The following is a 13988-nucleotide window of genomic DNA, read 5'->3' on the forward strand; positions in this document are numbered from 1 at the left end:
TGTAACGCTAAGTGGACGTTGCTGTGGTGCTTCTGGAACTGCAGGTTTGTCAGATATCGCTACACAATGTGTGGCCTCTGCTTTAAAGCCCATTTCCTTTCAATTCTATTTAAGGTAACACCCTTTTTGGCCCTTTCTTTAAAATCTGTTGATGTAGTTTTTTTGCGGGGGGGCTGCCCATTGTTTCTGTCTCTTCAAAACAAACCACTGTTGCTGCAAAGGGGCAAAGGGAAATTAATTACTTCCTGTGTGGCAAGTGTTTTTTCCCCAAAAGACCACCTACCGTTGGATGGTTAGAAAAGCAAATGTAAAAGCTGAGTCAAAACATTATAGTATCATGTCAGCTGGCAATAGAAAGAAGTAAGAGAAAACATTTATAGTAACATATGTATCAAAATAGTCAATATAACCAATACGTTTTGGATATGTGTGAATAGTTTACTGTTTAGAGAGACGGTCGTGTTATGAGTGTGATTCCCAGCAACAGTCGATGTTGCTGAGAATCACACGCAGGTATGTGTCACAGTAAATCCAGCTGCATGCATGCTGACCTTTTGATTATAACCAGAGACAATAGTCTAGTTTATTTGCAACTGACATTTCTTCGCTGGTTTATCTGGAATGAATTAAGGTTAAAATACTTGATTATCAGACCTAGGTTAACTGTTAATGTTGCTTAAAAGTTGTGTCAGGTGTATCTGATTTGTTTCAGTGTTTTCACTGTGTGTTTACGCCAGATGAGTCACACAATGAACTGCAAACATTTTTGGGGAAATTTAGGTTGATTTAATTGAAATAACAAACAGAAATGAAGTGCCTCCATTGTTTTGGTCAACTATTTCCATAAACTAATATGAATCTTGTTTTTTTGATGTTGTTGGTTTCGACACCACGATGCATTCACAGTCGACAAACACATCCTGAGCAGGTTTGAGCAATCAAATCAGTTCCTAAGTGCATCCCGAGCGTGTTTACACCTGGATTTATACGCGATAAAGCATGATGGGATGGCCATCCAATCATCCAGCACGCATTTTAATGCAAGGTGTAAACTGGGTAATAAACTCATCACTCCGAGTAACTATTATGTGCGTATGTAAAACTCTCTCTCTCTCTCTCTCTGTGTGTGTGTGTGTGTTTGTGTTGCATAACAAGTGTGTCCACATAGCTGTCCTGTATGTGTGTGTGTGTGTGTGTGTGTGTGTGTGTGTGTGTGTGTGTGTGTGTGTGTGTGGATCTTGATTCATATCAGTTTGAGCCTAAGTCTTTGTGCATGACTGATTGCTTTGTCTGTCCGACCGCAATTGAAAAGGGATCCATCTCTCTCTCTCTCTCTGCATCTCTCTCTCTCTCCCTCTCTCCCTCCCCTCTTCCCTGTGTGTGTCTCTGTCTCTCTATCTACTCAGTTCCACCTTAAGAGGAGCTTTAGCAGCCTGTCGTGTTTGTGTTGAAGCCAACAGGCAACAATATATTACAGTCTGGGGCTTGCTGCTGCTGAAAAGCCCGCTGGATCCTCCGCTGACCTGCTGTTCTCTCCTGCTTTCCTCTCGCGTTTTTTTTCTTCATTTAGATTAAAAACAAAGCTCTCACTCACTCTCTGTCTCTCTCTCCTCCCTCCTCCCTCCTTCTTCTTCTTCTTCTTCTTCTTCTTGTTGTTCTCCTTCTTTTCTGCAGCAGCAGCAGTCAAGGTAGAGGCTTCAGTGTGTCAGAGAGAGAGAGAGAGAAGAGGAGGAGGAGGAGGAGGAAGCAGAGAAGACGACTATTTGCACGGAGCTGAACGCGTGTTTATGTTTGGATGTCTCACTGTTGGACGGCCGGGTGAAGGGGCACAAGGAGGAGGAGGAGGAGGAAGAAGAGGAGGAGGAGGATGAAATTCTCGGTGTCATGTCACTACGTGTGAACCCTTAACTTGATCACAGGGTGAGGGAAAACTGATCACAGGGGCGAGGGGGAAAAAAAAAGGGGGAGAGGCACTGAGAGGAAGACGAGGAGGAGGTGGAGGAACTGAGACTTTGGAAGAAGAAGGAGGAGGAGGAGGAGGAGGAGGTGAAGTCTGGAGCTCCGTTTTATCATGACATTGTTGGATTAAGCACTCTTCAGCTGTGTTTGTGAGCAGGAATTCACCCTAAAAAGAGAGAGAGAGAGACTCTGCAAGTGGAAAGACAGCCTGGACTTACAGAGAGTGTGTGTGTGTGTGTGTGTGTGTGTGTGTGAGTGTGTGTGTGTGTTGTTTGTGTGGCTCAGTAACCAGTGGAGGGCAGAGGAGTGGAGGGCCAGGGGACTAACCTGGCCATCAAACGGACTGGCAGCCTCTCCTCTCCTGGGATCATGTACCCTCAGGGCAGGCATCCGGTAAGCACCTCCTTATGTCTCTCTCTCCTCCTGCCTGTCTGTCTGTCTGTCTGTCTCTCTATCTCTCTGTCTGTCTCTCTATCTCCATGTACGTCTCTCCAACTCCAGTCTCTCAGTTGCTTTTCATGTCTCGGATTCACCTTGTCACTTGTGTGTCTCTTCACGCCTCCCTGCGTGTCTTATCTTGTGTCTTTCCTTCTTCTCCTTACTTCCTCTCTCTCTCTCTCTCTCTCTCTCTCTGCTTCTTGGTCTCTCCTCGTCTTTCTGTCCTCCTGTTCTCCTGTCTGTCCTTTTCAGCCTGTCCTTGATGTCTCTCTCTTGTGTTTAGTGACTAAGGACTGTACCGTAACATGAGGAGTGAGACGTGAGGGAAAGGAGGGTGTTAGGACTAAGAGATTCCTTGTTATATGCAAGCACACACACACACACACACACACACACACACACACACACACACACACACACACACACACACAAACACACACACACACACGCGCACACCATCACCCTCTCCGTCAGCTCTAACCAGGTGCCTTTGATATCTTGTTGATTTTTAAGCTGGTGTTTGTGGCATATCACTGAATCTGCACTTGTCAGCTTGTGTGTGTGTGTGTGTGTGTGTGTGTGTGTGTGTGTGTGTGTGTGTGTGTGTGTGTGTGTGTGTGTACATTTGAGTTTCCATTATTGTTTATGATAAATTAAAATAATCCTTTTTTTAGTCCCACAGTGGGGAAATTAGAAGTTTATTTGTCTGTAGGTGTGCGTATTTGTGTATAAAAAAAATTGTATACATGGCGGCATATGTGTGTGAAAACAGATCTGTGCAATTTGTCAGTTCAACTGTCCACTTGCTCATTTATGGTTTCCAAGCAAACACACACAACACACACACACACACACACACACACACACACACACACACACACACACACACACACACACACACACACACATGGCGTTTAATTGATAGTTAAATTCGTTCCCATCACCACTGAGAAAGGTCGTGAGTGCTTCCCCCTTTAAAGTCCCTTCTCTCCTTCAGATTAACGCTTCATCAGCAGTGAGAATTTGCCGTTAATTTACCTGCCGGGGTGCGATAAAGGTTAAAGGCATTGACTAAAAAGCACTGAAGGATGAATGACAGCTTAGGCTCAGTCTGGCTTAGGCCATTCGTTTCACAGGGGCCCCGGTCCGGTTGCTATAATCAGATTTGGTTGTCAGTCTCTTTGTATCTGCTACAAATGGGTCAGTGGCCACTTTGCCTCGCAGCCAGCCAACCACTCGCTCAGTCGGCCAGCGAGCCAGCCAGCCAGCCAGCCAGCCAGCTAGCTATCACACAGAATTATGAATGACATTTTCACAAGAGGAAGGCATGAGGAATCAATTACATGTACAGAGAGAATGCTAATAAGCCAGCCGCTGGAATGGAGAACGGAGAGAGACGCTGAGAGAAACGGGAGAGAGAAGTGAAAAAAACAAAGGGCAGAAAGTGAAAGATGTAAGAGCCAAGAAAGATAAAAAAAAAAAAAAAAGAGAAGGAATTCTTTTTGAAAGGCCGGGGGTTGGAAAGAGAAATGAAAAAATGAGAGATGCAAAGGAAGAATGGAGTGTGAACATTCCTCTGTTGTCTCCTTTAGAGGCGTATCAGAGAGCTTCCTGCTGCGATGCTCTGCGTTTGTGATGAAGTTCAATCCCAGATTGAGCCAACTCCAACCGATCGATAGCCTCCATCTCCCTCTTTCTGTCTCTCTTCTGTTTCCTCTCCCTCCCTCCCTCTCCCTCTGCAGCCCTCCCTCTGCCAGTGGAACTTTATTTCTGGTGTTGCTATGAAATGTGATCTGTGGAGAGGTGTGAGGCTGCAAAGAACAGTTTGTGTGTGTGTGTGCGTGCGTGTGTGTGTGTTTGTGGTTACTGACTTTATGTATGAGCATTAGATACATATGTGAATGAGTGTGTTTGGCCTCAAAAAATGCAGAACAGGATAACTTGTTAAATATGCTGTTTTTCCAAGCACAGCTGGAACCTAACCCCTGTGAAAACTTTCTCCTTGCTGGTGCATTTCAGGAAGATCCAATATTTTTTTTATTTTTTTTATAAATCATAGTCAGCTGGAAAACATTGCATTAAAAAGCTAGTTGTTAACAAAAAATAAACTGCATGAACTTTGGTGCTTCTTTAAAAAAATCTCTGCTAATTCTTGATTGCAACAGCGACAGATCAAAAAAAGTCTCTTTTGGCAACTCCATAACAACAAGATTAGAACGTCACTTTGGCAGAAACGTAGAGGTTGTGGTTTGTTAATTGTTATACAGTAGATTGTTTTTGGATTCAAGTGTCTTCAAGTTGATTTTAATATCATAATTGAGTTCACTTGCTACTTTAAAATGAATAAAATCAACATAAAGAGAGCAATCATTTGTGTTTAAAATGGTCAGCGGTAGTTAATCTCTTACATTTTGGTTGAAATGCTTAAATTCGCAACTACACATCTGTCCGGCTGTGGCGTAGTGGAGAGCAAGGTAGTTCTCCAATCAGAGGGTCGGTGGTTCGATACCCGGCTTCGGCAGTCGATGTGTCCTTGGGCAAGACACTTAACCCCAAGTTGCTCCCGAAGGCTTGCCATCTGGATGTTGCATGAATGTTAGTTAGAGTCTGATGGTGGCACCTTGCATGGTAGCCTGTCATCAGTGTGTGAATGGGTGAATGAAATGTAATATACTACTGACTGTAAGTCGCTTTGGATAAAAGCTAAATGACTGTAATGTAATGTCCCTTAAGTAACTTCCCGGTGTAGTGGCTGTCCGCTCGGTAGCCTTGACGTGTCCTTGATGGTGTCAGTCGGAGATCACGGCCCGCTCCTCGTCAGCGACAGACAGCCAGAGAGGACGGAGCTGCCTTGAACGCCGCTCCTTTCAACCCCTCTGTGTCCTTTTGGGAAAAGATAAGGAAGGTGTCTCAAGGCTGCTCAAGCAGTGTTATTTTTTTTTATCAGAGAAAAAGTCCGTCTTTGTTCTTCTCTCTCTCTCCGGTAGGAAAAAGGTTAAGACCTTTGGCTGATTTGCCAGGCGAGCGGAGCCGTAATTGGTTCCACTGGATTTTTTTTTGTGCCGAGCATTATCAGGACTTTGTGAATGTGTGTGATTCGTTTATACGTGTCTGTGTCTCTTTAGTGCTTTGTGCAGGCACACATATTTGTATTAACAGCCTGTGTTGCCATAATTGTTGCCCTCAGATGTGTGTGACTGTTTGTGTGCCGGTGTGAACGTCTCCTCTGTTGAGGTTAAGTTGTGTTTAATGTATTCATTTGCCCTTAAGTGCAAAGCGTCTTTGTGTGCAAGTATATGTATGCTGTGGTGTGTGCTCCATGTACGTGTTTGTATTTGTCCTTGTGTTCCTGTAAAAGTGTGCGTGTGCGTGCAGCTGTTAAAGTGTGTGTGTGTGTGTGTGTGTGTGTGTTTTAGATCTGTGAGAGGAAGGAGAAAGGAGAGCTGTAGTTTGTGTGCTCTGTGTGCCAACAACAATAACAATAAATTATGTCCCAGTCCGACCTCGACTGTTGCTGTGAATGTACAAGACCCTTGATTGGCCGCCACACCCCAGTGAGAGAGAGGAAGAAAGGGGAGGGTTTACTGTGTGTTCATGGCTAACAAAGATGTCTATAACTGCTACCCTTTACACCATTTTACACATATATATTCATTTAAGCGCCAACACCATCACGGACATATACGTCCTCTCAGGCGGGCAGGTTGCTGTTGTTCTCCCAGCACCTTTACACTAAATTAACTTTGGCTGTTGTGTGATCTTTGCGTTTAAAGCTGTCGCTCTATGTGTGTGTGTACTACAAATTTGCTCTCAACCCCAGGAGATGTTGTGGCTGTAGTCTGGAGGAACAAGATCAGACAGAGTTTATTCGGCAGGCGTACGATAAAGAGCGATAGATAGATAGAGAGAGAGAGAGAGGGAAAGAAAGACGGACTTGGCCCCCCGTTTAGTTGCTGAAGCTGTAGATTGTTGTCCCTTTATTGCAGCAGCATCATATGAGAAAAATAACACTCTGCATACATAATTAACTTTGCTCCAATCGTTATTAGTAAATCATGCCTGCACATCATTCAGTCCCATTTTTGTTTTGGGAATGTACAGTACGTCCTGACTATAAAGCATCTGTTGAATTATTATCAGCAGTGTGTGTGTGACAGCAGGAAATGGTGAAGAAGTGCACCACTGTGTGTGTGAGACACAGTCTGAGTAACTGTTGGAAAACAGTTGCAACCTAAATGTATAATGTATAAGAGTGTGCTGTGGTGGGCTTCCACATTTCCCTTGGCCTCCAGGGGCGTCACATTACATTTTTACGGCCAAGTAAACAAACTGTTGCCAAATATGTGGCCACAGACGTCACATATGCTCCATTAATGAGGGCACTAGTAGAGTGTTTGGGACGTGAGTGTCTTAAGGTTTGAATGTGTTAATGTTCATGAGATTGAATTCAAGAGGAGATTATGTAGTTGCAGGACACGCTAAGCTACTTATTAGTGTGTGTTGAATCGTGTGAATATACATTTCTTTGGGTTTGCTCTGACGCATATTCTTTTTTTCTTTTTTGCTCTGTGGAATCTGGCTGTGTAGGGCAGTTTGTTTTTCCCCCCCAACATTGGTGGCTGTAATGAAGCCATGTAAGGTAAACAGCACAGTGGATTGCTGTCACCTCCCACGGATGACATTCTCCCCTCACTCGTCTTGTTTACATTTAATTTCGTTCAGCACCGCAAAGGCGACCCGGTAAAATGGCAAAAAGTCAAGTAACAACGACAACAACAACAACAACAACGACGACACAGCTGTAAAGCGACGAACAAGCAAAAAAAAGCAACCAACAGCTTCTAGTCAGACATCAGCAGCCACCCAGATTAAGTCTGCTCTCTGATTAAAGGAAACGGGCCCTTTTCTATCCTCAAATCCTGTGTTCTCGTCTTTGTCATTAAAAGAAACTATGAGAGCGAGGCTTGGATGGAGTCCAGAGACTCTTATGGCTGCCAATCTTTCCCTGACTTGTAATCCACCGCTGGCTTAGTGGCTGACTGGTGAGCTGCAGCATTAACCGACTAGCTCTTTTAATGACTGACTGGCTAACTTGCTGGCTGGTTTAATGGCGCACTGACCGGCATGCTGATTGACGCACGGACTTTTTATTTACTGGCTGGTTGGCTGCCAATTTAATTGTTAAACTGGCTAGCTGGCATAATGAGTGAGTGGCAAAGATGTCAAATTGTTTACATATTTATTCAAGCAGCCTTGCACGCTGCATATTTGCACTTTTTATCTACACTTCATTGTCGTCGTTTTTTGTGTTTTTACATTCATATATATATTTTTGCATTTTTATATTTCTGTGTAAAAAATAATTAATGTTTATCCTTTTTTTCTTCTTGGACCTCCTTCATTTCTTTTTTTATTTGTCTGTTTCTGTGTATTAGTGAGCGTAAGTAACCGGAGTCAAATTCCACGTACCCGTACGCATACATGGCCAATAAAGCTGATTCTGATGCTGATTCTGATTCTGATTGGTTCTCAGCATAAACAAGAGTTATCAAAACCTTTAATTGCTCTGTAGAAATGCAGACAGAAGTGTGCAGACAAAAACATGTGAGGGCGTCTTAAAGAAATGGATGATCTGTAAGTTCCCTTCCCCGCGGCTCTACTCCGGTCTCTCATCCACACACGGTCCAAACCAATGAGCTGCTGCTAAAGTTCATTGCTGCTCACTTCAGCGGACACAAACACACAGACGTACACAAGAGGCACTGACACACTTGGTATTTCTCAGCTATTCATGTGCCTTTTTTCCCTAAATATTTCACCAGCCAATTATTATTTCATGCGCTATCTGAATGTGTCTCTGCTTGTCTTGGAGAGACACAGGCGAAATGAAGAACAAAGGGGCTAAGAAGGAGAAGTAAAGAACAAAAGGAGGGAGGGATGAGACGGAGAAGCATGAGAGAGAAGGGGCACAAGAAAGAGAAAAAGAAATATTTTGTTTGTGTGTGTTTTTTTTTTTTCAGATGAATCCATCCATGCATAGGCATGCCTGCTTATGCCGTGTGAACACTCATGTGTTGATGGAAAGTTTGCCAGGGGCTAAACAGATAGACAGAGAAGACAAGCAGACAGACAGAATACATTCTGTCCCAATCACTACCAGACCTGCATCTGTTTCACAGTTGTTTTTCTCTCTCATGCAGCCGCTGCAAGTGGTTGAAAGACAGGCAGCTGCTTGAACAGAAGACTTCCCTGGAATGGACAGACAGACAGACAGACAGACAGACAGACAGACAGACAGACAGACAGACAGACAAACAGGCAGAAAGACAGAGAGACTGGCTGAGGGACTGATAGAACCTGACTGACCTAACATTCAGACGAGAGGGAAAAACAGTGTGGACTGAAATAAGAAAATGCAAGTCACTGCATGAGGTCAGATTAATGCAACGTCATCTGGAGATGCAAATTGAGGCGAAGTAGGCGACTTCTCAAGGTTACATGTTTCACCTTTAATGAAACATTTGGGATTAGCGAGTCAGTTTCAAGCAGTACACATGACCGGACAAACTCTCAAACTTCTTATATTTATGCCAGAAACCGACGAAGGTTATAATGTTCAGTCTCTGTTGAAACTGTTTTCGAGAGATTCAACTTGGGGTCATTTTAGAGGGTGTAGTTTGTGGTGCCTTTTATATCTCATTATACAGAGACGTGTTTGTTATTCAACCCGCCCTTATTGATAGAAATGAACTATAATGGTTTTGACCAGTAACAATGACTAATCACAGCTGTTATGGCATTGGCTGATTTTACTCTATGCTCAAGAAAGAACATGCAAACATACTGAATTTAATTATGAAGTTTACACATAATCACATAATAGTCAAATATTCTACAATACATTGGTTTTATATTTTTGATGCCATAACATTTGCAGCAATGATCTTCAGACCATCTGACATCTTCATGATTTTATAATATCAATGTGTTTGCATGTTATCACATCACACATATTGCTAGTCAGGACAATCAAACCCTTGACAGGACAGACTCACTGACAGAGACAGACACTAACAGACAGGTGATGTTTACAGCCGGTGGCTCCCACCTCCATCCTGTTATGTGATACAGATATGGACTTCACCCGCGCCACTCCTCCCCCTTGCCCCCCCTCCCCCCCCTCCCTCCCTCCCCCGAAAGATAATCCTTCCTAATTCTCTGCATGCCCGTGCCAGCTCGGCCAAATTGTGATTGACTGCTGTCCCACATGGTGTGTGTATATGAGTGTGTGTGGTTTATTTGTTGGGCAAATAGTGACCCTCCCCTCCCCCTTCCTCCACCTAGATTAACCGGATCAGTTTTGGGTTTCAGGATCCCCTATGCTTGCTGCTATGACGCTCACACACACACATACACACACATACACACACACACACACACGCACACACAACAACACAGGCAGTAGGCTGTTTTCTGGCCCATGGTGACGCACTATTGGACCCCTAACCGTCTGGGCAGCCATCTGTCACAATACAGGAGAGACCAGATACACACACAGGCGCACTCCAACAACAAATGTTAGTGCTGGTGTACATACGGCACTGACTTTATGATGCCTCCATCTTTGTAAACACTGCAGAAGGATGCTCACTTATCCACTTAGATAACTCTGTGTAACCTGCTGAAGAGTCTTCTGTTGTTACTAATAAGCATGAACAAAGCTAATACCAGTTTTCCGTACTCGTCTCTGTATCCTGACAGGCAGAGTTCAGCACAGTCAGTGAATATTTCTCCTTTTTTTTGCCTGAAGACCTTATCTGTAGTTTTCATTTTCCTTCTGCTCATAAGAACTTTTACCCCTCCCCCGGGTCCGTGAAACTCATTCGAGAAAAAAAAAAAGGTGCAATTGGCGAACCCACAAGAAAGACATTGTGGAAGTTTTGTCCAGCAGATGAAAGAAATTCAAATGTCTCTCATCGGCACAGTACAGCAGACGCCACGTTGACACCAACGGTCGTCCCTCGCAGATCCACTTGTATAATCCTGATCTGTGACTATGGGCTTTGTTATATGGCTTAGTGCTGCTGATGTAACCCGCCGGCAGCACGTTATCCGTGTGCATCCGCATGAGTACGTGTCTGTGTGTTCATGTTTTCATGGCAGCAGATGGTGGGAGCAGTGTTACCACAGACGGATGGACAGTGCACGGGGTAGAGCGACTGGGCTGTGTTGACTACAGCAAAGACAGCATTACACTCTTTCTCTTCCTCTCTTCCTCTTCCCTTGGTGTCAGACGGATGAATGGCCGGCTATCTCTCTCAGTCAGCAGCCACGCCGCTCTTTCATCATCTGTCTCTTCGCTCGTTCTTTCACTCCTCTGTAAAGATGTCAGACTAGTCTATCACTTCTTCCATCCCTCAGCCCATCCATCCTCCTGTCTGTCAGATGAGCATCTATCTCCCTTCCGCCTTTTCAACCATCATCAATCCATCTCTCCATCCCTGCTCTCTCTCTCTCTCTCTCTCTCTCTCTCACACTGTGGGTTTTCCGATTGCTTTTGAGTGTGAATCTGCATGTGCAGTAGTGTGTGTGTGTGTGTGTGTGTTTGTTTGTTTGTTTGTGTGTGGTTTTCAGTGCGCTTATGGCTACTAGGGGTGTGTGTTTGTATCTGCGTGTGCCAGATCACTATCTAAGCCCCCCTCTTCCTCCACTCCCTGAGTGTGTGTGGTGTGAATCAAGGTCAGTGGGGATCTGTTGGCAGACACCCCCCCCCCCAACCCATCCACCACCCTCCACCCTTCCCTCCCACCCACACACACACACACACACCCACACACACACACCCAGATGGTTTGTGTGTTTAGTGCCTATCCAGCCATCTAGATGTCCCTGCTATGCCTGCCTCAGCTCAGTTTAGCTCAGCTCAGCTCGGCTCCCTGGATTAATTACTGGGGAACCCACCGCGTCCCTGACCTCCACCGTCGGACTAATTGAAATCTAATTGAATTGTGCTTGTCTAGACTAATGAAGCCCCGCCACTGAAACCGCCAATCTTTTAGCCGTAGCTGCAGGCCGATAGCCACCCAGCTGCACTGCGGCCGCTCAGTTTGGATGGATGGAGATGTGAACAGATGAGCTAATGGGTAGATAGATAGATTTATAGTTGGCCCGGGTTACTAAGTAGTAAGACACACTCCATATGTTTTGTTTTTTTCCAACCAAAACATATGCCACATCCTAGCTCATATCAAAGCTGCTTTTTATAACCTTTAATCATGGTGAAAGGACATTTTAAGGCTGGTTATCTTGGGAAACTATTAAGAGTACCCAGCCCAGTGTTGAAAACTCTTTCCCAATGAAATTAGCTAGCAGCACCAGATCCAAAAGTTGGTAAATCTAGCAAAAGTTGCCAAGTCGGCAACACTGACAGCCCACCCCTTCAGGCCTCACTCCTAAGCTTTCTTGCAAAATTATCATAGTGAACGTATTCATGCCTTCATGTAGCCTTATCATACGGTGGACAGCATTTGCAGGGCGGGATGCTAATGAGATCCCCTTGTCTTCGCGGCAGAAGCGGCGGAGGGAGGTCTGATGTAGCCGGGATATTGTGAACCTTAATACTCTTGTTGTGGCTGCTCACTGACAAGTGATAAGAAGTGACTAAAAAGAAGTGGCAGAGACACCTGGCAGTCTGCATCCTTCTCAGACTAACAGCGGGAATCCCACACTGCGGGGAAAATGAGCTTATCCAAATTGGGAGAAGATACTTCTTGCATAAGAATCTCCTCTGAGAATCCGCAAAAAAACCCCCACAACCGCTTCTGCTTACTCTAGAATTTCAAGACTACAAACTAAGCCCCATTCCCAAACATAAACAGCATTAAAAATCAGTGCCCTTGTTTTATAAAACTTTATGAAGATCATGGAGAAAGAGGGTCGGCTGTCAAAAGCACTTTAGACGGACATGGAGTGCCGGCGGTGGAGGTAAAGGAATGGACCCCAGGGAGCTGCTTGTTTTGTTGGAGTTCTTCTTTAGCTTTTAGCAGGTGAGAGACGGTGCTGTGATTCCCTATAAGTTATTCATTTGACGTTTCCTCCCTTCTCAGCTCTTTGTAGGCTGGAATACATTAGCAATCCTGGCAGAGTGGAGAGGATGGTAATGTGGAAGAGAGGGAGAGCAGAGGAAGAAGAAAGGATGGGGGAGTTGTGGAGGGAAGGAGGAGAGTCATTAGAGGAGGAGGAGAACAGAGGGAGAGAGGACACGGCTTTATGATGTGTGGGAAGGGGAAGTGACCTTCCCTCTCACTTTCATCTTGGCTTTTTTTCTCCCCTTGCCGTGCTCCCTGACACACACACACACACACACACACACGCACATTCCAACAAATGCCTGCATGCACACACACACACACACACACTTAACTGTATGGCCTATGCAGGTGCACATGTGCCTACACAAACATAATATACGCACAATGCATACCGTCTCTTCTCTTGAGCAGGAACAAACACACCTCAGTGTCTGTTTTTCATCTTTTCATTCTCTCTTTCTTTTTTCATGTGCAGGTTCCCTTACAACCCGGCCAATCTTTCAAGTTCACAGTCCTGGAAACTCTGGACCGCATCAAGGAGGAATTCCAGTTCCTCCAGGCTCAGTATCACAGGTACGCAGACAATATTACACTGCACACATTCAGAAATATACACAATGGTCCACATGGTATTTAGAAGTTTGTGTCATATATGTCAATGGTTTCCAATCAAGAAGTACCGGTATGAAGACTTATAAACCATTTCACAGTTGTTAACGTAAATATATTCCAAATGGGTCCCAGTTTATTTCCTGTTGCAGTGTGTTTTGTGAATGACATAAAGTGACGAGAAGTAAACATGAAGCCAAGCTGTTGCTTAGCAATGCAATACTGTTGAAACGGCCACTACGAACAACACATTGTCATTCAGATACGTAGATGTGTAGGTGTTGAATTATTCAATAAATGAACCTTCCATTATTTCTGCTCCTGCATCCCACTTTCTTAGAGTAGAAGTTGTGGATAACTGAGATTCTAGTTTCCAACATATCAAACGAAATGTAGTGCAGTTTAGGTCTTTTTTTTTTTAAATTGTCTACAGCTGGAGGTCACTGATGGTTATGTTATCGTATGGCTGACCAGATGTGAGTGTTAATAATGTACCCGTAATGTATGAAAACAAAATAGGGTAAGAAGTACTTTAGCGGTTTATCACCATATCCGATTATGTAAATATGAATACATTACATTTGTGAACGTATAACGTGTTTTGATCAAATAATTTAAAATTGTTGAATGTCTAAAAAATATCTGAATAGATGGATATGTTTTTTGAATCCGTAAAGAGATCTGTAGCTGGTCTTGACTTTTTGTTAACATATTAAAAGGATTAGCCAAAATAATTTAGATTTGTAGCTGTAAACATACAATTGAGCACTGTGTGAACTTTTTTCTTTGACAAACAAATAGATTTGTAACTGCAATCCTAATGTGTATCTGAAAGTCTTTGATGTGTAACTGCAAATCCTTCTGCAAATCATCTTTATGCACTCACAAATT

The 13988-nt window shown here is 44.0% G+C and overlaps 1 protein-coding gene across 1 annotated transcript in view; it reads left to right on the forward strand.

Annotated features, from left to right (window-relative positions):
- The first annotated feature begins 1501 nt into the window (after nt 1–1501).
- tle2b (TLE family member 2, transcriptional corepressor b) overlaps nt 1502–13988 on the forward strand; it is a 74926-nt gene continuing 62439 nt past the window's right edge. The window contains 2 exon segments of the mRNA XM_054603163.1: nt 1502–2352; nt 12964–13061. Coding sequence (XP_054459138.1) covers nt 2329–2352; nt 12964–13061 — 122 coding nt within the window. The 5' untranslated portion in view covers nt 1502–2328.

The sequence above is a fragment of the Anoplopoma fimbria genome, chromosome 8 (assembly GCF_027596085.1).
Source record: "Anoplopoma fimbria isolate UVic2021 breed Golden Eagle Sablefish chromosome 8, Afim_UVic_2022, whole genome shotgun sequence".
Classification (NCBI taxonomy): Eukaryota; Metazoa; Chordata; class Actinopteri; order Perciformes; family Anoplopomatidae; genus Anoplopoma; species Anoplopoma fimbria.